This window comes from Salvelinus fontinalis, chromosome 17 (genome assembly GCF_029448725.1).
Source record: "Salvelinus fontinalis isolate EN_2023a chromosome 17, ASM2944872v1, whole genome shotgun sequence".
Classification (NCBI taxonomy): domain Eukaryota; kingdom Metazoa; phylum Chordata; class Actinopteri; order Salmoniformes; family Salmonidae; genus Salvelinus; species Salvelinus fontinalis.
Genome location: NC_074681.1, coordinates 42,779,996 through 42,806,443, shown reverse-complemented (window position 1 = coordinate 42,806,443; position 26,448 = coordinate 42,779,996). Strand labels below are relative to the sequence as shown.

Sequence of the window (26,448 nt, the reverse complement as noted above, 5' to 3'; positions counted from 1 at the left end):
GGACGGCTATGGAAGAGGTTCTTCGCAGTGTGCAACATCTCAAAGAACATACACTGGGTCGACTGGATGTAGAGTGTAAGCACAACAGCCCATTCAGCAACCCGCTCAGGTCAGCGACGCCTGCTTGTCCCTTCCGGATAAATATGACTGCACCCCATCTAAATGCTGTGGCTTCCTACTTCAGTGCTCCCTCTACTTTACACACAAGATGGGTGTTCCCACCACCGAGAGGTCCAAGGTTGCCACAGTTATTTCTCTGCTGACTGGGCGGGCGTTGGAATGAGTTTGACCAAGAAGGAGAGTGATGGAGTGCTGCATCAGATGACCTGGCCTCCACAATCACCCGACCTCAACCCATTTGAGATGGTTTGGGATGAGTTGGATTGCAGAGTGATGGAAAAGCAGCCAACAAGTGCTCAGCATATGTGGGAACTCCTTTAAGACTGTTAGAAAAGCATTCCGCATGAAGCTGGTTGAGAGAATGCAAAGAGTGTGCAAAGCTGGCATCAAGGCAAAGGGTGGCTACTTTGAATAATCTAAAATATAACATATTTTGATTTGTTTCACACTTTTTTGGGGGGTTACTGTATGATTCCATATGTGCTATTTCATAGTTTATGTCTTCACTATTATTCTACAATGTAAAAAATAAAAACCATTGAATGAGTAGGTGTGTCCAAACTTTTGACTGGTACAGTCTGTGTGTGCGTGGGCATGTTTGTTAACTCCTTTCTCCTCTACTTCAGGTGTGTTTGAACTGCTTTCCTTGGTGATCTCTGGGATGAAATCTATAATGGACAGAAATGAGGACTTTACGTTTCTTAAAAGCATGATCATGGAAAGGAGATTCCATCTACTGGTCAAGGTGAAACTGGCTTTAACTACTGTGATGTAATGACAATGCTACAGTTATAGTAATGATATCTGAGAGTTTATCATGTACAATTACAGTATGTCATAGTGTGTAGCTATGGAAATGCAAGAGGGATGTACTGGGTAATATTCACTAGGAACTAATCGGAAGCAAACGGTCCGAAACAGGGAGGGACTACCTGAACTTTTCAAAATCAAATTTTATTTGTCACATACACATGCAGATGTTATTGCGGGTGTAGCGAAATGCGTTTTGTCTCTAGCTCCAACAGTGCAGTAATATCTAACAATGCACACAACCTAAAAGTAAAATAATGCAATTAAGGAATATAAATATTAGGATGAGCAATGTCAGAGTGGCATAGACTAAAATACAGTAGAATAGAATACAGTATATACATATGAGGGAGAGTAAAGCAGTATGTAAATATTATTAAAGTGACTAGTGTTCCATTATTAAAGTGGCCAGTGATTTCAAGTCTATGTATATGGGGCAGCAGCCTCTAAGGTGCAGGGTTACGTAATCGGGTGGAAGCCGCCTAGGGAATGTTCCTGAGTGGCCAAATTATAGTCGCCTTGTTTCCTCATTTTCCCTTGCAGAACGTTTGGCTGTGGTGTGCACTAATGAATACAACAGATGTACATCATCGGTGATGCACTGTGATAGTAACCCCCAGTGTCATAGCCTGACTCGTTCTCTTTCTCAGATCCACGCGAGGTTGAGGCGGTTTGGATCAAGGAATCCTGTCCCGGTCCGGGATAATGCAAAGAGTCTGGCCTGTAACGTAAGTCTTTCTCTTTGCACTCTTCCTTCGGATGGATGGATGGATGAATGGATGGCTGGTTATAAATATAGATAAAGGAAGAGATATTTTGCACAAGTGTCCCTACATACAGTGCCTTGCTAAAGTATTCAGACCCCTTGGATTTCTTCACATTTTATTGTGTTACAAAGTGCGATTAAAATGGACTTAATTGTCAACTACACAAACTCTGTAATGTCAAATTGTATTTAAGGTTAATAACAAAGGAATTACTAAAACATAGTTGTTGCATATGTATTCAGCTCCTTGAGTCAATACATGTCAGACACCTTTTGGCATCAAACACAGCTGTAAGTCTTCTTGGGTAGGTCTATAAGTGCTTTGCACACCTGGATTGTGCAATATTTGCCCATAATGTTTTTTCGAAATTCTTCAAGCTCTGCCAAGATGTTGGGGGATCATGGCTAGACAGAAATGTTCATTTCGTGCCATAGATTTTCAAGCAGATTTAGTTAAAAAGTGTAATTTGGCCACTCAGGAACATTCACTGACTTGGTAAGCCACTCCAGTGTAGTTATTGTCCTGCTGAATGGTAAATTCCTCTCCCGATCTCTGGTGTAAAGCAGGTTTTCCTCTAGGATTTTGCCTGAGCTTGGCGTCGTCCCGTTGCTTTTTATCCTGAAAACCTCGCCGGTATTTGCCGACGTAAAGCATACCCATACCATGATGCAGCCGCCACCATGCTTGAAAATAAGGAGGCAGTTACTCAGTGACGTGTTGTGTTGGATTTTCCCCAAACATAAGGTTTAGCATTCAGGCCCATATAGCATTTTCTTGCAGTATTACTTTAATGCCTTGTATCATACAAGATGCATGTTTTTGAAATATTTTTTTATTCTGTATATTTGTATTTTCACTCTGTCATTGTGGAGTCACTACAATGTTGTTGATCCATCCTCAGTTTTCTCCCATCACAGCCATTGAACTCTGTAGCTGTCTTAAAATCACCAATGGCCTCATGGTAACATCCCTGAGCAGTTTATTTTCTGTCCTGCAGCTCAGTTCAGAAGGATGACTATCTTTGATGTGTCTGGGTAGTTTAGTACATAATCCACAGCATAATTATTAACTTGACCGTGCTTAGAGATATTCAGTGTCTGATTCGCTATTGTTACCCATCTAGCAATCACCACCCTTCTTTATGAGGCTTTCAAAAACCTCCCTGGTCTTTGTAGTTGAATCTGTGCTTGAAATTCAATGCTTGACTAAGGGACCTTACATATGTTGTATGTATGGGGGACAGAGAAAGGGTTAGTCATTCAAAAATCTAATCAACCCCTATTTATGAATTCATGTAACTTATTGTGTGATTTGTGATTTGTTAAGCATTTTATTCCTGAATTATTTTAGCCTTGCCTCAACAAAGGGGCTGACGCTATATTGTAGTTATGAATGTTGTGTTCTTTTTTGTGTGTGAATTGTTCTGTCACTTTGACATTAGAGTATTTTGTATAGATTGAAATTGAATTGTCTTTTTTTTGGTCAACACTCACACTTTGTGACAAAGTGAATATTTTTCATGACATCCATTGACTATGCAACTGAGGCAAAGCCTTGTTTTACAGTGATATTATTTTACATATCTCCTTTATACAGAGTGACATCATGGGACAGTTTTCAGCATTAAGGTGTTAAAATAATTTCACCCCAAGTGTAATGTTTCAGCCTTGAACTACCATTAATGTCAACTCTATAAAGTGACACTGAGAATTCACACTCTCCCATAATCCTCTACTTCAAACCTCCCCTTTTAAGTACCTTTCCTTATCTCACTCCCCTACCCCACTGTTCTGTAGTATGTCCAATGTGGGCATCCTTACTTGTGTCTAACATGCAGAGTTCAGTAAACCGGTGGAAAAGATACAGTTGCGGTCAGTGACTCCTCATTTGATTTCACTATAGTTCCAATCCCTTTTCCTCTTTCCTTATGCCCTATCCTTGTTCCACCTCCCAGTCCCCTTACTCAAGGTCATGTCTGACAGCCACTCCAGGCCTGGTTTAAATCGTCAATGTCTACTGAAGGGGCCAAACCAAAAGAGCTGTTTTTCTTCAAAATGGCTTCTGTTTGCTCACAGCGGGAAAGTAATGACCTTCAGGCAGACTTATGAATTCTTTTGTGTGTGCACATAACAGCTTGAAGCACATTCTTAGAAAAAGGGTTCTAAAACCGAAGGGTTCTTCGGTTGTCCCTATAGGACAGGCATTCCCAAACTGGGATACGCGCAATGCCGTCATGGGTATGCCAACTTAAAAACGTGATTCACATTTGGAAAAAATAAATCATTCTTCACATTTTCAAACAGTACATTTATATTTTCCAACTGGCTATACATTTGGGTGAGATTTTTTTTCCTCGCCTGAGCTGCCTCGTTTCACTGCCAAAAAATAAAATTAAACCATCTAGTATTCAGCGAAATAACACAATGTCAAATACAGGTAGTCTAGTCAAATAATTAACATCCAATCACATTAACTGTTACTCTCTCGCGGGAAACCTTCACTCATGCACAGACATTTAGAAACGAAACATGACAATTTGAAAAATAAGCCAAAGGAGTTTTTTGAGCGAGAATTAAGAGGACTTTCGACTAGTAAGACATGTATGAAAGCAACAGATACCATTTAATAAGAAGGGGCTAGAAGCGTCTATCGTGAGCTACCGAGTGGTTAGGACAGGTAAGCCCCATACTATTGTGGAGGACTTAATTGTTCCTGCGGCTGAGGATATGGCTGGGACAATGCTGGGGAAAAAGGCCCCAAAAACTATACAGACAATGTCTTCATCAAACAACACTGTTTCACAACGCATCAGTGACATGGCAGGAGTTGTTTTGAAAAAATGACTGTTTTGCATACAAACAAGTGAATTCTATGCGTTACAGCTGGATGAGTTAACAGACGTGGCAGGCCTGGCACAGCTCCTGGTATATGTCCGTTACGTTTATGGGGGGTCAACTAAGGAAGACATCCTCTATTGCAAACCACTGGAAACCAGGACATGAGGATATTTTTAAAGTACTGGACAGCTTTGTGACATCAAATAGACTTTGGTGGTCAAGATGTGTTGGTATCTGTACAGATGGCGCAAAAGCCATGACAGGGAGACATAGTGGAGTGGTAACGCGCGTGCAAGCAGTTGCTCCCGACGTCACTTGGGTACACTGCAGCATCCACCGAGGGGCTCTTGCTGCCAAGGGAATGCCTGACAGCTTGAAAGATGTTTTGGACACTACAGTGAAAATGGTTAACTTTGTTAAAGCAAGGCCCCTGCACTCTCGTGTATTTTCTGCACTGTACAATGATATGGGCAGCAACCATGTAACGCTTTTACAACGTACAGAAGTGCGCTAGTTATCAAGGGGCAAAGTATTGACACGTTTAAAAAAAAAAAACAAGTGTCTAGCTTAAAGTTTTCTTTACTGACCATAATTTTCACTTGTCTGACCGCTTGCATGATGAAGAGTTTCTCACAAGACTGGCCTATCTGGGTGATGTTTTTTCTCACCTGAATGTTCTGAATCTCGGATTACAGGGACTCTCCGCAACTATATTCAATGTGCGGGACAAAATTGAGGCTATGATTAAGAAGTTGGAGCTCTTTTCTGTCTGCATTAACAAGGACAACACACAGGTCTTTCCATCATTGTATGATTTCTTTTGGTGCAAATGAACTCAAGCTAACGGACAATGTCAAGTGATATAGCGAAGCACCTGAGTGAGCTGGGTGCGCAATTACGCAGGTACTTTCCCGAAACAGACGACACAAACATCTGGATTCGTTATCCCTTGCATGCCCTGCCCTCAGTCCACTTACCGATATCTGATCAAGAGAGCCTCATTGAAATTGCAACAAGCGGTTCTGTAAAAAATGTATTTAATCAGAAGCCCTGTCAGATTTCTGGATAGTGCTGCGCTCAGAGTTTCTTGCCTTGGCAAATCGCGCTGTTAAGACACTGATGCCCTTTGCAACCACGTACCTGTGTGAGAGTGGGTTCTCGGCCCTCACTAGCATGAAATCTAAATATAGGCACAGACTGTTTGGAAAATGAATAAAGAGCAAAATTATTGATTATTATTATTTGTGCCCTGGTCCTATAAGAGCTCTTTGTCACAACCTGGCTCGTGGGAAGTGACAAACTCACACTCATTCTTATGTTTAATAAATGTATCGTATAGTGGGTGTGTGGCAGGCTTACAATGATGGCAAAAACAACATTTGAGAGTGCTCTGACCCTGGTGCTAGAGGGTATGCAACTGGAGGTTGAATGTTTGAAGGGGTACGGGACTATAAAAAGTTTAGGAACCACTGCTATAGGAGAACCCTTTTTGGTTCCAGGTAGAACCCTTTTTGGTGCCAGGTAGAACCCCTTTTGGTTCCAGGTTGAACCCTCTGTGTAAAGGGTTCAACATGAAAGTCAAAACGGTTCTACCTGGAACAAAAGGGTTCTACTTGGAACCAAAAAGGGTTCTTCAAACGGTTTCCTATGGGGACAGCCGAAGAACCCTTTTAGATTCTAGATACACCTTTCCCCCCCACTGGAGGCTGTTCTTATCTGCCTTGGATGCATCTATGGGGAAACATTGCAACTGTCTTGAAGCAATAAGTTACAACAGTATCCCCCTAGACATCTTACCACAAAACACACCATCCTCATTGTTATATCAGAGGCTGCATACTGTGTGTCTGTGTGTCATAGTTGGCTGAGGAGCTGTGGACTCAAGTGGCTAGTGCGGAATGTTCAGAGTTGATCAGCCTGCTGTCCAACCCGCACATCAAGGTGAGTCTCCCATAAAGGATATGAAAGTAAATAATGTCAGACTCTCTCATTCAGTCAAACACACGCCTCATTCCGTTTCTTTTAGAGACACATTAAGGCCAGGCACCACACCCTAATAAGGTATTTTTCCCCTCTCTTAATCATTTCACAATCAACTTTTACCAGAATGTGGACACAAATATAATAATTTGGGGATTGCAATTCTTCTGAAATATTGTATTCAAATTTGGTGATATTTGTATATACTGTATTTGCACATTACGCAAATACCTTTTTCTGGACACTAGATGAAGTCAGCCTACATTTTTGGGTTTCATGTTGTCAAGACACTCCAGGACTGAACTTACACATAGCCGATTGTGTATAAATAGTACTACGTTTATCAACTCTCTATCTGTAAAAAAGAAGTCTTATGATAACCACACAAATTGTGGGGAATGCAGATTCTTCTGAGGCTGAGAAAAATTAGTTGGCATGAAAATTAGCTTTTAAATTATGTGTGATTCAATATAGCAAGCTTGGAAGTATGGAAGTATGTCCATTTTAAGTGGTTACAATTCATGACATTTGTCACGTTCCTGACCTATTTATGTTAGTTGTTATGTGTGTTAGTTGGTCAGGACGTGAGGTTGGGTGGGCATTCTATGTTTTCTGTTTCTGTGTTGGTTTTGGGTTACCTGGTATGGCTCTTAATTAGAGGCAGGTGTTTGGCGTTCCTCTAATTAAGAGTCATATTTAGGTAGGCGTTGTCACAGTGTTCGTTGTGGGTGATTGTCTCCTGTGTCAGTATGTATGTTCGTGCCACACTGGACTGTAGCGTTTGTTTGTTTCGTTTCGTTTCGATGTCGTCTGTTTCCTGTACGTAAGTTTATGTTTAGTTATGTAAGTTTATGTTCAGGTTTCGTCAACGTCGTTTTCTTGTTTTGTAGTTTGAAAGTGTTTTGTTTCGTTTTCGTGTGGCCATCGTATTTTTAATAAAGATGGCTTATTTCCCACAAGCTGCATTTTGGTCAGAAGATCCTTCTCTCCTCACCTCTTCCGAGGATGAGGAGAGCGACAGCCGTTACAGAATCACCCACCACGCTAAGACCAAGCGGCAAGGGAAAATTAAACGGAGTAAGGGACAGGAGAGAAAGGAGCAATGGACATGGGACGATGTTTTGGACGGAAAGGGTTGCTACACTTGGGAGGAGATCCTGGCTGGGAGGGATCGCCTCCCATGGGAACAGGTGGAGGCACTGAGGAGAGCAGAGGCTACCGGGGAGAGGAACCGGAGCTATGAGGGAACGCGTCTGGCACGGAAGCCAAAAAAGCCCGTTAGTAATTCCCCAAAATTTCTTGGGGGGGGGCTAGGAGGTAGTGGGCCAAGGGCAGGTAGGAGACCTGCGCCCACTTCCCAGGCTTACCGTGGAGAGCGGGAGTACGGGCAGGCGCCGTGTTACGCAGTAGAGCGCACGGTGTCTCCTGTACGAGTGCATAGCCCAGTGCGGGTTATTCCACCTCCCCGCACTGGGAGGGCTAGATTGGGTATTGAGCCAGGTGTCATGAGGCCGGCTCAACGCGTCTGGTCTCCAGTGCGTCTCCTCGGGCCGGCATACATGGCACCTGCCTTACGCATGGTTTCCCCGGTTCGCCTACATAGGCCGGTGCGGGTTATTCCACCTCCCCGCACTGGCCGGGCAACCGGGAGCATTCAACCAGGTAAGGTTGGGCAGGCTCAATGCTCAAGAGTGCCAGTACGTCTCCACGGTCCGGTATTTCCGGCACCACCTCCCCGCCCCAGCCTAGTACCTACAGTGTCTACACTACGCACTAGGCTACCAGTGCGTATCATGAGCCCTGTTCCTCCTCCACGCACTCTCCCTGTAGTGCGTGTATCTAGCCCGGTGCCTCCATTTCCGGCCCCACGCACTAAGCTACCAGTGCGTCTCCAGAGCCCTGTACAAACTGTATCTTCTCCCCCTACTAATCCTGATGTGCTTGTCCTCAGCCCGGCGTCACCAGTGCCGGTACCTCGCATCAGGGATAGAGTAGGCTTTGAGAGTACAGTGTGCCCTGTCCCTGCTCCCCGCACTAGTAGGAAGGTGCTTATCCTTAGCCCGGTGCCTCCAGTTCCGGCACCACGCACCAGGTCTACAGTGCACCGTATCCGGCCAGAGCCATCCGTCTCCCCAGCGCCATCTGAGCCATCCGTCTCCCCAGCGCCATCTGAGCCATCCGTCTCCCCAGCGCCATCTGAGCCATCCGTCTCCCCAGCGCCGTCTGAGCCATCCGTCTCCCCAGCGCCGTCTGAGCCATCCGTCTGCCAGGAGCCTGCAAAGCCGCCCGTCTGCCATGAGCCTGCAAAGCCGCCCGTCTGCCATGAGCCTACAGAGCCGTCAGCCAGACAGGAGCCGCTAGAGCCGTCAGCCAGACAGGAGCCGCTAGAGCCGTCAGCCAGACAGGATCTGCCAGAGCCGCCAACCAGACAGGATCTGCCAGAGCCGCCAACCAGACAGGATCTGCCAGAGCCGCCAACCAGACAGGATCTGCCAGAGCCGCCAACCAGACAGGATCTGCCAGAGCCGCCAGAGAGCCATGAGCAGCCAGAGCCGTCAGAGCGCCATGAGCAGCCAGAGCCGTCAGAGCGCCATGAGCAGCCAGAGCCGTCAGAGCGCCATGAGCAGCCAGAGCCGTCAGAGCGCCATGAGCAGCCAGAGCCGTCAGAGCGCCATGAGCAGCCAGAGCCGTCAGAGCGCCATGAGCGTCGAGAGCCGTCAGCCTGCCATGAGCGTCGAGAGCCGTCAGCCTGCCATGAGCGTCGAGAGCCGTCAGCCTGCCATGAGCGTCGAGAGCCGTCAGCCTGCCATGAGCGTCGAGAGCCGTCAGCCTGCCATGAGCGTCGAGAGCCGTCAGCCTGCCATGAGCGTCGAGAGCCGTCAGCCTGCCATGAGCGTCGAGAGCCGTCAGCCTGCCATGAGCGTCGAGAGCCGTCAGCCAGCCATGAGCGTCGAGATTCGTCAGTCAGCCATGAGCTGCCCTTCAGCCTAAAAAGGCTAGATACCCAGAACTGCCCATCAGTCCAGAGCTGTCTCTCTGTCCGGAGCTGCCTTTCAGTCCGGAGTTGCCCCTCTATCCTGATCTCCCTCTCTATCTTTATCTACCTCTATATTCTTATCTATCCCTCTGTCTTGATTTATCTCTCTGTCCCGGTGTTGTCCTTATTAGGTATATTATTAAGAGGATTTTGTGGGGGAAAAAAGAGGGTGGACATTCTTGGAGGGAGGAAGTTAGGATGGATTATGGTTGGGTGGGAACCGCGCCCGGAGCCTGAGCCACCACCGTGGTTAGATGCCCACCCAGACCCTCCCCTAGACTTTGTGCTGGTGCGTCCGGAGTTCGCACCTTGTGGGGGGGGTAATGTCACGTTCCTGACCTATTTATGTTAGTTGTTATGTGTGTTAGTTGGTCAGGACGTGAGGTTGGGTGGGCATTCTATGTTTTCTGTTTCTGTGTTGGTTTTGGGTTACCTGGTATGGCTCTTAATTAGAGGCAGGTGTTTGGCGTTCCTCTAATTAAGAGTCATATTTAGGTAGGCGTTGTCACAGTGTTCGTTGTGGGTGATTGTCTCCTGTGTCAGTATGTATGTTCGTGCCACACTGGACTGTAGCGTTTGTTTGTTTCGTTTCGTTTCGATGTCGTCTGTTTCCTGTACGTAAGTTTATGTTTAGTTATGTAAGTTTATGTTCAGGTTTCGTCAACGTCGTTTTCTTGTTTTGTAGTTTGAAAGTGTTTTGTTTCGTTTTCGTGTGGCCATCGTATTTTTAATAAAGATGGCTTATTTCCCACAAGCTGCATTTTGGTCAGAAGATCCTTCTCTCCTCACCTCTTCCGAGGATGAGGAGAGCGACAGCCGTTACAACATTTTGATGTAATATGATAAACTAACGAAAGTATACATTTATCCCCCAAAAATTACTTTTTGAAAATACAAATTTTAATGGACCAAAATACAAAGAATAAGTAGATGCAAAAATGTAATTTTAGTCTGTGGTGCCTGGCCTTAAAGTAATCTGTTCCTCCTGCCAATGTTATTGCATGCATGTAAACACAAACATGGACGCACACACCCACCCACACACACACACAACCTCTGCTGACTAATCAACAGGTGCTGTTTCAGTATAGCCTATAATTACTACTAACACGGCCCATGTAGTTGGCGAAAAATGTATCCAGGTGTGAAATGTAGTTTTGTTTCCCCCTCCCTTCATCTTCCCTTTACACAAAGCTATTAGCATCTTCAAATTAGCATCATTAGCAGCAAAGGTAACATAACCAATCATGTTCATTATTGTCATTACAACTGCAGCCAGTCTGCATCGGGCAGAGAAAGAAACTGAGCGAATAAAGGGCCAATCTAGGTTTGGTGCAGCAATTTTTGGACTTAAGTTAATTATTTACACCAATTGATTATTGAAAAATAACAACCTGTTTGAATCCCATTTTGCCCTTTTAATGCATGTGTTTCTATTCAATCCTATTGACAGCATCTCAGAAGCACTAATATTCTGGAACCGTTCAGTCGAATTAAAAAGCAGACACACAGAGTACCTGGTTTTCCAGGGCTGCAGTGGAGCTCGTTTATTAACGAGGGATTGTTGGCAGCCCAGGAATGCGTCCCAAATAGCACCCTACTCCCTATGGGCCCTGATCAAAAGTAGTGCACTATATAGGGCAAAAGCTGTCATTTGGGACAACCCAGGACTTCACTGCAGATTTATTTGGATAGCTTTAACGACCTGTTTGTTCCTGGCTCTCACTTGGTGGCACACACGTATGCGTGTTACTGTTAACGTTACTGGATGTTTTTTTAAGTTTTTTAAACCTGTTATGAACTGATCAGTATTGTATTGGCCTTTTTATTCTCATCACTATGGACAGACGTATCACAAAGAGACCGACAGAGGGATAGATAGATACTGTATGTGTATTCTCTTCTTCCTACCTGGACCGACCGTCACTAATAGACACAGGGTGCAAAATGATTGACACCCTTGATAAAGATGAGCAAAAATGATAAGTAGAAAATAAATAATTCACGTGTGCTTAGGGTTATTGTCTTACTGGAAGATTCACTTGCGGCCAAGTTTCAGCCGTCTGGCAGAAGCAACCAGATTTTTGGCTAAAAATATCTTGGTACTATGTATAGTTCATGCCGTTGACCTCAACAAGGGCCCCAGGAACAGTGGAAGTGAAATAGCCCAATAACATCACAGATCCATCACCATATTTTACAGTAGGTATGGGGTTCTTTTCTGCTCGTGCATTCTCATTTCCACACAAAACCCACCACTGGTGTGACTAAATAGCTCTATTTTCACGTCATCCAACAAATGTAAACGCCTGACGTTTGCTAAATGGCTTATAATTGGATTATAAAGGGAAAGGTAAAGAGGGATACCTAGTCAGTTGTTCAACTGAAATGTGTGTTCCGCATTTAACCCAACCCCTTCTGAATCAGAGCGGTGCAGAGGGCTGCTTTAATCGACATCCACGTCTTCGGCGCCCAACCGGTGCTTTGGTCAGATGACGTGAAAATAGAGCTCTTCGGCCATGCACACCAGTGGTGGGTTTGACTTCGAAATAAAAATGCATTATAGAAAAAGGCTCAGTGCCGTTAACCGTCGCATGGTGAGGTTTTGAAAACGAGGGTGTCAATCATTTTGACCCCTACATTTTTGAGAAATACAAATATTACTTGTTAAACTAAATCTATTTATCTGAGCAACTGTATTAGTATAACATTTTTAACATACATTATAGCTCAATATTTGACTTCTTTATTTTATACAGTTGTTTTTGCTCATCTTCATCAAGGGTGTCAATAAATTCAGACGTCGCTGTATATGAAAAGCTACTCTCGCTGTTTTCTAACGTCCTCTGTCCAGGGCCTTCTCTCTGTTCACGACATAGTAGCACAGAAAGGTTATGACCCCGAGCTGCCACCCCTACCTGATAACATCGAAGAAGAGGATGAGGACTCTGTGAAGATTATAAGCCTGTTCAAAAGCCAGGAGCCACTGGTGAGTGGATCATGGTCGTAGGGATGAATCCTTAATTGAGATCTCTAGTTAGGATTGTGCTCATGCAGCCTGAAATCAGTGCCATATGTAGGATATTTGTGCACCTCCATTTAGTATGATGTATTACATTTTTGTTACGTTACAAATTAAATAAAAGGATGTTGGTCGGGGATGATGGGTGGGAGTATAATGTGACTGTCTGGCAACCCAAAGTTTGTATGTTTGAATCTTGTCGGGGACAACTGTATGATTTGACCTTACCGTTTTCTAACCTTCCTTATTCTCCTAACCGATACGTGAATTCTCGATACATTAGCCACAAATGCTAACAGCTAGCGGGATATATGCTGCACCGGCAAGATGGAACAGCACACTCCGGTAAGACGAGGGGGGGAGGTCTGTGCATATTTGTAAACAACAGCTGGTCCACAAAATCTAAGGAAGTCTCTAGATTTTGCTTGCCTGAAGTAGAGTATATTGTGATAAATTGCAGGCCACACTACTTACCAAGAGAGTTTTCAGCTATACTTTTCGTGGCTGTTTATTTACCACCACAGACAGATGCTGGCACTAAGACCGCACTCAGTCAGCTGTATAAGGAAATAAGCAAACAGGAAACCGCTCACCCAGAGGCAGCTCTCCTAGTGGCCGGAGACTTTAATGCAGGGAAACTTAAATCAGTTCTACCAAATTTCTATCAATATGTTAAATGTGCAACCAGAGGGGGAAAAATTCTAGATCACCTGTACTCCACACACAGAGACGCGTACAAAGCTCTCCCTCGCCCTCCATTTGGTAAATCTGAACACAACTCTATCCTCCTGATTCCTGCTTACAAGCAAAAATTAAAGCAGGAAACACCAGTGACTCGGTCTATAAAACATTGGTCAGATGAAGCAGATGTTAAACTACAGGACTGTTTTGCTATCACAGACTGGAACATGTTCCGGGATTCTACCGATGACATTGAGGAGTACACCACATCCGTCACTGGCTTTATCGATAAGTGCATCAAGGACGTTGTTCCCACAGTGACTGTACGTACATACCCCAACCAGAAGCCATGGATTACAGGCAACATTCACACTGAGCTAAAGGGTAGAGCTGCCGCTTTCAAGGTGCGGGACTCTAACCCGGAAGCTTACAAGAAATCCTGCTATGCCATCCGACGAACCATCAAACAGGCAAAGCGTCAATACATGGCTAAGATTGAATCATACTACACCGGCTCCGACGCTCGTCTTATGTGGCAGGGCTTGCAAACTATTACAGAATACAAAGGGAAGCACAGCCGCGAGCTGCCCAGTGACACAAGCCTACCAGACGAGCTAAACCACTTTTATGCTCGCTTCGAGGTAAGCAACACTGAGGCATGCATGAGAGCATCAGCTGTCCTGGATGACTGTGTGATCACGCTCTCCGTAGCCGACCTGAGTAAGACTTTTAAACAGGTCAACATACACAAGGCTGCGGGGCTAGACGGATTACCAGGACGTGTGCTCCAGGCATGTGCTGACCAACTGGCAGGTGTCAACATTTTCAACATGTCCCTGATTTAAGTCTGTAATACCAACATGTTTCAAGCAGACCACTATAATCCCTGTGCCCATGAACACAAAGGCAACCTGCCTAAATGACTACAGACCCGTAGCACTCACGTCCGTAGCCATGAAGTGCTTTGAAAGGTTGGTAATGGCTCACATCAACACCATTATCCCAGAAACCCTAGACCCACTCCAATTTGCATACCAACCAAACAGATCCACAGATGATGCAATCTCAATTGCACTCCACACTGCCCTTTCCCACCTGAACAAAAGGAACACTTATGTGAGAATGCTATTCATTGACAACAGCTCAGCGTTCAAGCTCATCAATAAGCTAAGGATCCTGGGACTAAACACCTCCCTCTGCAATTGGATCCTGGACTTCCTGACAGGCCGCCCCCAGGTGGTGAGGGTAGGTAACAACACATCTGCCACGCTGATCCTCAACACGGGAGCTCCCCAAGGGTGCGTGCTCAGTCCCCTCCTGTACTCCCTGTTCACCCACGACTGCATGGTCAGGCACGACTCCAACACCATCATTAAGTTTGCAGACGACACAGTGGTAGGCCTGATCACCGACAACGATGAAACAGCCTATAGGGAGGAGGTCAGAGACCTGGCCGGGTGGTGCCAGAATAACAACCTATCCCTCAACATAACCAAGACTAAGGAGATGATTGTGGACTAGAGGAAAAGGAGGACGGAGCACACCCCCATTCTCATCAACGGGGCTGTAGTGGAGCAGGTTGAGAGCTTCAAGTTCCTTGGTGTCCACATCAACAACAAACTAGAATGGTCCAAACACACGAAGACAGTCGTGAAGAGGGCACGACAAAGCCTATTCCCTCTCTGGAAACTAAAAAGATTTGGCATGGGTCCTGAGATCCTCAAAAGGTTCTACAGCTGCAACATCGAGAGCATCCTGACTCGTTGCATCACTGCCTGGTACGGCAATTGCTCGGCCTCTGACCGCAAGGCACTACAGAGGGTAGTGCGTACGGCCCAGTACATCACTGGGGCTATGTTGCCTGCCATGGTACACCCAAGTGATCATTGTGCGTCAGGACGTCAGAGTCCCAGCACATAAGAGCCTAGTGTGTGCCAATGCTACTTCTCGATTATCGCTTTTAAGAAAATACTGCAATCATGTCTACGTCCCTTGGCGTGTTTTACTGTACCGCGATTTTTACCCCCTACACCTTTCAGATATAAAGAAAAGGCGGTATAGAGAAGTTTGTATGGTAAAGATTGCAGGTTTTGTCTACATATAAAAGGGGTAAAATAAGCCAACCAAATCATACGAATTGCCCTGAGGCCAGGTTGGCTCATGCTGCAACAATATGGGACATGTGCTGAGGGTTAAAGCCATAGAAAATAGCTTTTAAGAACATTCCTATTGTCAATTTATTGTAGTCTATCTACAGTGACACATTGCAGAGTTTGAGCATTGTTGTGTGTGGGTCTCTCTCTCTGTGTGTGTGAACAATCGCGGTTGGATGGTATTTCCGGCCAATAATAGAAAACATACCGTTATGCAGACTGATAATTATTACCAAACTTACACGTATGGAAGTTTCTGGATCTGTTTTATTGATGCAATGTGCCACCATTTTTCTGAACCGTAATGCAAAGTTCTCCACCCCGACGTGACCTGATTGTTGGTAATGGCATGAGATATTGTGTTTCCAATGTGTCCGTCCCCCCCCCCCCCATTGATAACATCTGGTAAAAAATAAAAAAGGTGTGATAACCTCTCCAGCTATGTGATTGTGTCCATCACACACTCCCAAAGTGGTTCTGTCTCTAAAATTGAGGTGGCAATAAGTGACATTTAAGGCCTGGGGTAACAGCATCAATGGTCATGGCTTTATTCGAAGATTGCTTATTGGGAGCAGCAAACGTTGAGCAGACATGATTGTCTTCTCTGTTATTAACGTCAATGAAGAACTTGTTGTACCATTCCGTCTATCGTTGTGGCCCTCACTCACTTTCTCATCCCTCCTTTTTTTTCTTCATGCTCCCTTTGTTTATTACATTTACATTTAAGTCATTTAGCAGACGCTCTTATCCAGAGCGACTTACAAATTGGTGCATTCACCTTATCCAGCTGTCTTCTCTCTCTCACTCTCTTTCAGGGGGCCACCATAAAGAGAGATGAATCCACTGGAGCTATAGTTGTAGCAAGGATCATGAGAGGGGGTGCTGCAGACAGAAGTGGTAAAAATAATTAAAAAGTGAATTGATGAACAATGAAATTGTATCGATAATATATTACATTGGGATGTGTGAAGCTTACTCCCCAGCCTGAAGTGTCCCCACTTGCGCCAGCAAATAGCTAGCTTTTTGAGTGGCACCAATTGGTAAGACACTTCAGGAGGGTGGTCACGTGTGCTTGCAAGGCAGAGGTCCCGAGTTCTTGCCAGGTATGGGCCGAAACAGGAGGAAATGGTACTCACTAAGCAAGCAGAGTGATGTCGTTTACATATATGCAATGTAATAGCAGTGTAATCATACATTTATAAAACGTTACAGAGAAATTAGTGCTCTTTAATCAAAGATATTTTGCAGGTCTGATTCATGAGGGCGATGAGCTAAGGGAAGTCAATGGAGTCCAAATGGAGGATAAGACACCGGAGGAAATCATTCCTATTATGGTGTGAGTGTGCGGTCTGTTTCAAGTCTGTAAGTCTGGCCAAGTGTCACAGGAATTTCATAATTCCTATATGTGTTCATTAATTAACATCACTCTGTCTGTTTATAAGAATTTGTAAGATTCTTATTTGTATAAAATAGACAGGGACCAGTCTTATTAAAATTAGATAATAGTATTTATTCTCGGAGCACGCTCCCATTGAATCACGAACAACAGTTTATATACAAAATATGACATCGTTGGTCACAAAATGAAGCTCCTCCTCTCGACCAAGACAAAACAGGTTCAAAAGTTCAGTCCAACTCCCCAGCGCACACACATGACACACAATATAACTAGATTAACTCCTGAAGTTTCACCATCATTTATTACCACTTTAGCAGACAGCTCAAGATAATGGAAGACCTAAGGAGTCACTCGCTGCCTTATCTAAACATCCCAGGTCTAAGTTGAGTCGGTTCAACCATAGGTTAACGTTCCTTTTTGCTTACTTAATAACCCACAGCACATACCTCTTTAACTAAGTTGGAATGGTGTTTATTATGTTTTAATTACTCCTTGTTCATGCTACATAATCCCTTCCTTATGAATTAACATTATTAATCAGATTAAATAATACAGGGTAGAGATCAATTAATTATAGTTTTATCTAAATGTAGACATTGTTTAGTCATTATTCATAAAATTCCTAACACCAAGTGAGGCTAGTGTCTAGCTTAGATGTAATGTCAACATTTTGATTTCCGCCTAAATAGACATACCCAAAAGTAACTGCTATTCGTGTGTAAATACATGATTCTGACATGCCCAAACTTGGTATATTTGGAAAGAAGACATCTGGGAGATTATGAGGAAATGATCAGAAGATAGATAAGAGTTACATAGTTCAGAATACACAAGCTCAAGCACACACAAAACAATCCTTTTTTTAAATGTTTTAAAGTAATCTTTCATTGACAACCTATAAATGAATTATTGATGCCCAGAGCTGGAAACACATCAGATGGCTTCCACAACATGTGAACAATATCAGAAAAAACTGGGATTGATAGACCTAACAACTAGAAACGGGCAGATGTTTAAGTGGTGTCAGTGTTATTAATTCCAGTGCTATTACACATTTACAATCCCTAAATGCTATTTGTTCAGTATAAAAACACAATTTCTACCATATCAACCTCACTCAAACATTGTGGTGGTGTTATGGGGTCTATAGGGTACATTCAAGTGTCCTTTCAACCTCTCCAAAGTGTCTGCATGTGATAAATGCACTGTTTTTGGACTTTACATTTAAGAGGCTAGCTGCTTGTAAGCTTGGATCATTGTATGTATTTGCTTGCATCACACATCACTGATGTGTTTGTGTGGTCTAATGTGTACCTGTCTGTGTGTCAGTCAAGTCTACATTCTGTGATTATTTTTGTCCCAGGCTCAATCGCAGGGAGAGGTGACGTTTAAAGTGATACCGGTATCTGGCATCAAGGAAGAGCTGTCAGCCAATGAGACTATGGTAAAGCTATCGTGCTCTGCTTCTATTGGTTCTTTGGCATTTCAGACAAATAACAGTATCAGAGTATGAGACAGCAACATGACAACCATATACCACCTTCACAGCACTTTCTCCTAGGATGTTCAAGACGCTATTGTTGAATCATTGGTGGCAGGTAGCCTAGCAATTAGAGCATTGGGCCAGTAACTGAACGTTGCTGGTTCCAATACCTGAGCCCGAGACAAGATGAAAAATCTGCCGATGTGCCCTTGATCAAAGCACCTAACCCTAATTTGATCCAGGGGCGCCGTACTGTTATTGCTGACTATGTAAATTAACATATTTCATTGCACGTATCTGGTAAAAAAAAATTATGAAGTAAAGCTCTTGTGTTTTTTGTTGTGGTTCTCAGTTATTTGTGCGGTCGCTCTTTGACTACAATCCTGAGGAGGACCCTGCCATCCCCTGCAGACAGGCAGGGCTGGGCTTCAAGAGGGGGGACATCCTTCAGATCGTTAACCAGGAGGACGACACCTGGTGGCAAGCCTGTCGTCATGGTGACAGCAACTCCCGAGCAGGACTCATCCCCTCCAGGCAACTTCAGGAGAGGTGGGCCTCCATGTCCATGGTCAATCTATGCACAGCCATTCATAACTACCCTCACATCAGCGTTTGTGTTAGTTTGACTGGTTGTGTAGTTTTCTTAACTCCAATCTTAACCATTTTCTGAACTCGAGAAAAGTTATTTGACAGCAATACAAACCGCTATTGTACGTCTATATCACTTTGAGATGACATCTCAAACACGAGAACAGTACACGAATGTTCAATTAGAAGATGAGAACACAGTAAAGTCCCCGGTTTCTATGGTCTTTAAAATGTGAATGTTTTCAGTCAAGCAGGATGCTCCAGAAAGGTTTTAACAACAGTAAAATGAAATAAAAATCTGTGTTGAAGGGGGGTCAACCTGGAGTTTGAACCCTTTGATAAATTGAAACTAGACAAATTGAGGTTTGAGGAACATTATCCCTAGTCTGATCCATTATGGCACCAAAATTGTTCACTCAGGTAAATGGTACTCTATACAATGGCATAACTGTTCTCTTTTTCTTTCCTTTAGGAGAGTCGCTCTCCAGCGGCCCAAAGCCTTATTTAAACCTCAGAGAGTCCCCAAAAAAGTGACAGGTGATGATCTCTCCAATAAACCCCCACCTGCAGGGAATAAACAGTCATTTAACACTCTCCCAGGACAAAGGCTGAAGGTCTAAGGTCATACCTGAAGGTCAAGGTGAAAGTCACACGTCAGGGCAATGCCACATGTGGAAGGGAATCCCTTAGGACCGCACCAAGGTCAATCCATAAAGCATCTCAGAAAAGGTCCTAGGAATCCTGTTAAAACCTGTTTGAAGACATAGCTTTTATTTTTTACCCATAAGAGGATTCTCAGCACTTACAACCAATGTTCTATTCTGTTTGGATAAAGGTCCAGGTCTGGGTTTGAAATACTATACTGCAATACCATATTACTTATCAAATTTTCACAAGGAGTAGCTCAGTTAATCAGTTAACATACTCAAGCACTATGTACTATGTCAGTGTTTCCCAAATGGTAGCAACTGATGGGTCTTGAATAGTTCATCTAGGGCAGTGGTCCCCAACTTTTCTGAGCCGAGATCACTTCTGAGTCAAAATGAAGGCTGAGATCTGCTCAGATTTGTTTTAACATGACTTAAAAACTGTTCTGTAGCAATGACATTTGTAGTAGGCTATATGCCCAGTACATGATCACTGCATATTGGATATGCTTGAATTGCCCTGCCAATGTTGTTCTTCTTATACCATTTAAAAATTATATTTCAAAACTTGAGGTATATGATCACACCGGTAATAGATAGATCATCATTTGTTGTGTTACTTGTGAGGCAAAGCTGAGTGAGCATAAATATAAATTATGTGCTTTCTTTATTTTACTGGACTGATTGTGCCTGCATCTGATTGCCAGTCTCAGCGGAGGGAGAGCGAGCATCAGAGGGTGAAGGCGGCTAGGCGAACCGAACAAATGTGCTTGCATATGTAACAGTATAACTTTAGTACGTCCCCTCGCCCCGACACGGGCGCGAACCTCTGCACACATCAACAACTGACACCCACGAAGCGTCGTTACCCATCGCTCCACAAAAGCCGCGGCCCTTGCAGAGCAAGTGAAAGTGAAGCTGTGAAGCTCTTTTAAGTGTCAATAGTACTGTTTGTCCATCTTGAGATGCCATAGCCAGTATACACTTCCTCAAAGTAGTCAGAATTATTCTAAGATAACACACAAATTATAAATTGACATTTTTGTTAAGGAGATCTTAGTCACACAATTTTGCATCTAACTAATATGTTTGGTGCAGTATTTCTCAAGTGAGAAAATGTGTATGGAAACAAGTCGTCTATCGTTGAATGACAACAAATACTTAATTGAAGAATCCTTACCAATGACCGACGAAGGGGCGTAGACTTCAGCCCCCGAACTTCGGCTTGCCCTGAGAAAATATTTTGAGCGCACGAACAACCAAAAAAATCCCTTGCCAAAGACCAAAACGAACAAACACGTGACAAAATGTCATCACAATATAGTTTTCATTAACTATTCCGAACTGTTTCGGATGGGAAGCATGCGGGCGCTTGCACAAATGTATGTTACTTCTTTGACCAGAGAAAGTAAAATATCACTTGATATTAAAAACACATAGTCGCTAATAATAATAATGCAAGCCTATCGATACACTTTGCTGCTCATTCATTGAGGCTGCAATGCTGGATGCAGCATAAGTGTAGGAGCACATTTCATGGCTTATAAAAGTGTTGAATAAAAAGTGTTGACAGTGCTGAATAAAACTTAAACATGAACTCACTCTCAAAAACAGCAGCTTTTTGCTGTATTCCTTAATAGTCTGTCTCTAGTCAAGGTTTAAGACGTTTTTAAATCACATTATCAATTTATTTTGACACTGATCTAAGCAATCCGATTGGTTAGTGGTAGGTCTATAGGTGCACTTGATTTGCTCTCCGGGCATGCCGAGTAGGCAGAGTTTGTACCTTCAGACACATTAAATGGTTCTAAATACCTGAGCGAATGTTTGGGGGCCGGGAAAATAAATATTATAATTTCGATACTGCAAATTGAACATAACTAAGCCCAAATGAGATTGTATTTGAAAATAACAACAATTTTATAGCTTGATTGAGACACGATCACATATCTCTTTTTTTATTTTGTGGGAATACTTGGGAATAGATTTCCTAAATTAAACACATTTTTAGCTGAATTCCTGGTGATTTTACAGTCTTTTTTTACCCAAAACATTTGTATTCTTATTTTTTGTTACTAAAAACTTTCGCGCCCCCCAAAAAATCACTCGTGGGCTGATTTTGGCCTGCAGACTGCCTGATGCCAACCCCTGCTTTATGGGCCTATTTATGAACCACTGTTTTATAAGTGTAGAGACATAACTAACTACTGTCCCCATGATTCACTATTCTTGTTTTGTATCCATGCTTCTCAGAAAAGGAGGAAGGTACTGCTTGCTTGTCATTGTTGGTCTTCTTTTGCTTTATTGTTCTATCGAACAATGTAAAAAAAAAAAAATTACCCCCTGTGTTCAAAGTAATAATATAAAAAAAGTAATGTACTGTACTGATTTGATTAGGAATTAAAATGATGTTCTGTTCCCTCCCTCTCTCCAGTGTTCTGCTCTCTCTCTACAGTGGTGGAGGATGCAGACTATGGAGCTATTACTGGAATCCACATCGGTGAGATGTTACCTTTTCCAGGGATAGGGATGAGGAAAATGTATCACCTCCTTACTTACCAATAAGATCCAGACACGGAATGAAAAACCAAGCAGGGGTTGAACTTGAGACGGACTAGAACCAAAAATCGACCCGGGCATTTCTAACATACCTGCCCATTTCTAGACAGACCCATTAGGTTAAAGATGGACCAGCCCATCTGGCATTATCCCGAACTGCCATATGGCCAGTCTGTTTCTGGTTTGAAAAGAAGCTCTATTTACAAACCAGATTATTCAATCCGTATGTACTCCCCAGAGATATAGGGGAAGCCAAGGAAAGATAATGAGTTTTAAACAGCCAGATCATTTTCCCCATTTCTTCAGATCCCTTGGATGTGTTTGATGTCGGTTTAGCAATAGTGTGTGTGTCAGTGCGTTTGTGTGTGTGAGAGAGAGAGAATGTGTGTGTGTGTGTGTGTGTGTTTTGCTTTATCGAAACTTAAAATGCATTTCCCAGACAGAATAATAGAAACATAGGGTAGCTGCCTGATCCTTGTTCATGGTCACCAGTGCATTATTAGGTTTCAAGCAGCAAAATCATGATAAGAATAGATACCCACATATTTGAATAGAAACCTGCATATTTGAATAGATACCTGCAAATTTGATGTCAATGGAATCCTCGTGTATCATTTTGCACTCCTGCTTTAGTTGTGACTGAGTTAAGTGTCAGGTGTTGTTTATTATTGGCTACTGAAGTTACAGCATGTCATATCTTTGTACTGCGCATGGGTAGTGTCTGTCCAGATTCCAGAACAGGATGTGGTAGCGCTCTGTACTTTCTCTGAGTCTCAGCTCCAAAGTGCTATTGATTGTTTAATGGATGCCACACGACTGACAGCACGCTATCAATCAAATGTATTTATAAAGCCCTTTTTATATCAGCAGATGTCACAAAGTGCTATAAGAAACCCAGCCTAAAACCCCAAACAGCAAGCAATGCAGATGTAGAATCACGGTGGCTAGGAAAAACTCCCTAGAAAGGCAGGAACCTAGGAAGAAACCTAGAGAGGAACCAGGCTCTGAGGGGTGGCCTGTCCTCTTCTGGCTGTGCCGGGTGGAGATTATAAGAGTACGTGGCCATTTAAGATTATTCTTCAAGATGTTCAAATGTTCATAGATGACCAGCAGGGTCAAATAATAATCACAGTGGTTGTAGAGGGTGCAGCAGGTCAGTACCTCAGTAAATGTCAGTTGGCTTTTCATAGCATTCAGAGGTCGAGACAGCAGGTGCGGTTAGAGAGAGGGAGAGAGAGAGTCGAAAACTGCAGAATTTGGAAGAGGAGATACTGGAGAGGACCACCTGGTGTGGTATCACATGCATGTGCACTACATGTGAAGTGCACTGAAGTACTCTAGATTATTTAGGGGGAAAGGAACATAGGTAAACTTCAGAGTGAAGGAGGATGTAGTGTGCACTTCATAGTAGTTTAGTGCTGTAGGAGGAAGTTTGAATTTGAAAGTGAAGCAAAATAATACACACACTGACTGCATAGGTTTTAGTATGTTCAGAACAGTACAGTACTATATGGAGGGTGTTTGGCATGGCAGCTAGAAGAGAAACACATAATTATTTTTCCTATTTTAGATTCTGTCGATAATTTCAGACTGACTCTTGGTGACAGCGTCTTGTGAGATTGTTTTCAGCATGCTCAATATCCTATTTCCTTAAACTACATGAATATCCTGTTGTCACTGTAATCAAATCTGATATTGGTTTAATTCGATCTCTGCCACCCTCTTCCAACTGTGCTGATTGATAAAGTCAGGTAAACTCATTCTTTAAAAGTGAAGTCAACACAGACAAAATGACAGTAATTGTAGCATGCAACAAGGAAAACAGGCCCAAAATCCTGTTCTGCTTACTGATTTAAACTGCAACTGATGTCAAAGCAATGTAAGACCCACATCTATAGCAGGCAGTTACACCATGGAGGACAGGCTAATCCGGGCCAGACCACATACACATGGCATAGGCTCTGTTTTCATTCAAGCGAATGCATGAAAGAACATTCAATCGTATGTTGTCCTCTCCTTAGTCTCCTCAGAGTGGTGGAGTTGAGATGGTCGACAGTGCTTGTCAACAGGTTTGGTGGTGAGACTGGTGACAGTTCTGTGTGATGCTCTTTTAAATCTCATACACATTTGCCTGTCTGCAGTTCTTCCTTCTCATTGCTGTATGTCATCATACCCAGCACTCGAGAGCCGCTTTTATTTTGCTCCCTGTTTGTGTAATTGCAGACATCCACCAGTCTGCTCATCTTACATTAAATATGGTGACTATATGCAGTAGGATTCATGTATGACATGTACAGTACCAGTCAAAAGTTTGGACAAACCTACTCATTCAAGGGTTTTTATTTTGATTTACTATTTTCTACATTGTAGAATAATAGTAAAGACATAACATTCACACACACATTCACACACACCCACACACCCACACACATGCACACAGTGACAGGTGTGTGACAGGTATCTCTATCCCTGCAGCTGGTCTGAGAAGGAGTTTCCGGCTGGGCAGGAGGGGCGGTAGGAGTGGGAGTGTTGAGTCTAAAAGGAAGAGCCAGGAGATGGGAGGAGCCACACAGACACCCACCTACCTGGAGGTGGCCCCGTACTGCAGGGACCCCAAAGAGGGACGTCGGCTGGTCCTGCTGGTTGGTGAGTAGGAGATAAGCATATACCAAGAAATACAGCCATCTAAAGACCAGTACAGCCATCTAAAGACCACCACAGCCATATGAAGACAAACACAGCCATATGAAGACCAACACAGCCATATAAAGCTTGTTCATGCTTGGGTATACAGTGCATTCAGAAAGTTTTCAGACCCCTTCTGTTTTTCCACATTTTGTTACGTTACAGCCTTATTCTAAAATGTGTTCCTCATCAATCTACACACAATACCCCATAATGAAAAAACAAAACAGGTTTTTAGAAACCTTCAATTGATACGGGAAAAAAATTATTTAATCCACTTTAGAATAAGGCTTAATATACCAAAATGTGGAGAAAGTCAAGGGGTCTGAAAACTTTCCAAATGTGAACTTTCCTGGCTGCTTTTAGCAACGGCGAGTGGCACAGCGGTCTAAGCAGTTCGAATCCAGGCTGTATCACAACCGGCCATGATTGGGAGTCCCATAGGGCGGTGCAAAATTGCCCCAGCGTCGTCCAAGTTTGGCTGGTGTAGGCCGTCATTGTAAATAAGAATTTGTTCTTAACTGACTTACCTAGTTTAAAAAAAAGGTCAAAATAAAAATACAGTAGTGTTGCTCCCTATTGGGTTGAAAAAAACTGAACAGTCCGGGTAAGCCAGAAGTTAAATTAAATGTCAACTTACTGTGCCGGTGGGCAGGACGGTTGTTCTTAAAACAGGGCGAATTTGAGACAAAATATCTAAAGGTCAGTCTTATTTCCAAAGGTGGGTTTGTTGTAGACCAACTTCCTCTTTGCTTACCTCATGTCAAAATAAAAGTCCCCTCCAAGTTATTCATTTTTTTGTGCACATATGGCACACCTGCAGGATTTTAAATTTAACATGAGGTAAGCAGAGAGGACCACGTTTTGAAAAGTCTGTTTTAATAATATGTTCCTTTAGATATTTTGACTCAAATTTCCGCCGTTTTAAGCACCAACCTTCCTGCCCACTGGCACAGTAAGTTAAAATTGAATTTTATTGAACTTTTGGCTTCCCATGGACATTTTGTATTTAACCCAATAGGGAGCAACGCTAGAGTAAATACACAAACGTTGCTAAAAAAAGCAGCTATGGTATAGCAGGCATCAAACGGCATGGGCGGTTACAGTGGAATTGGAATGAAATTGTAACATACTCACTCCAAAATCGTTATATGCCTAAAGCATGGGTGTCAAACTCATTTTTCCCTGAGAGCCACATTCGCTCTTCAACGAGGTCCGGAGGGCTGCACTGAAAATTTGTTACGAAAAAATAGTCCTCTATCCATAAGTTTTGGCATTTTGTTTATGTGTAACGACTGTCCTCGCTGACAGAAGGAGAGGACCAAAACGCAGAGTGGTTAGTGTTCATTATTTACTGAAAGTCAACAAAACACTTCAAAATACAAAACAACCAACAAACGTGACAAAACCGAAACAGTCCTGTGTGGCACAAAACCTGACACAGGAACAAACACCCACAAAACACACGTGAATCCCAGGCTGCCTAAGTATGATTCTCAATCAGGGACAACGATTGACAGCTGTCTCTGACTGAGAATCATACCCGGCCGAACACAGAAAATAACACATCGACAACCCACCCCAACTCACGCCCTGACCAACTAAATAAATACAAGAAAAAGGAAAAACAGGTCAGGAACGTGACATTATGCTTCCTGGCTGTTTCTAGCTTTCATTTCG

The 26,448-nt window shown here is 43.3% G+C and overlaps 1 protein-coding gene across 1 annotated transcript in view; it reads left to right on the top strand.

Annotated features, from left to right (window-relative positions):
* Positions 1–208: 208 nt before the first annotated feature.
* Positions 209–26,448, top strand: part of LOC129813525 (MAGUK p55 subfamily member 7-like) — a 47,274-nt gene continuing 21,034 nt past the window's right edge. Inside the window, exons 1-12 of the mRNA XM_055865814.1 lie at positions 209–238; positions 698–865; positions 1,581–1,658; positions 6,395–6,475; positions 12,406–12,540; positions 16,223–16,304; positions 16,656–16,741; positions 18,170–18,250; positions 18,642–18,838; positions 19,350–19,414; positions 21,980–22,024; positions 24,559–24,729. Of these exons, the coding sequence (XP_055721789.1) occupies positions 209–238; positions 698–865; positions 1,581–1,658; positions 6,395–6,475; positions 12,406–12,540; positions 16,223–16,304; positions 16,656–16,741; positions 18,170–18,250; positions 18,642–18,838; positions 19,350–19,414; positions 21,980–22,024; positions 24,559–24,729 (1,219 nt within the window). The remainder of the gene's footprint in view (positions 239–697; positions 866–1,580; positions 1,659–6,394; positions 6,476–12,405; positions 12,541–16,222; positions 16,305–16,655; positions 16,742–18,169; positions 18,251–18,641; positions 18,839–19,349; positions 19,415–21,979; positions 22,025–24,558; positions 24,730–26,448) is intronic.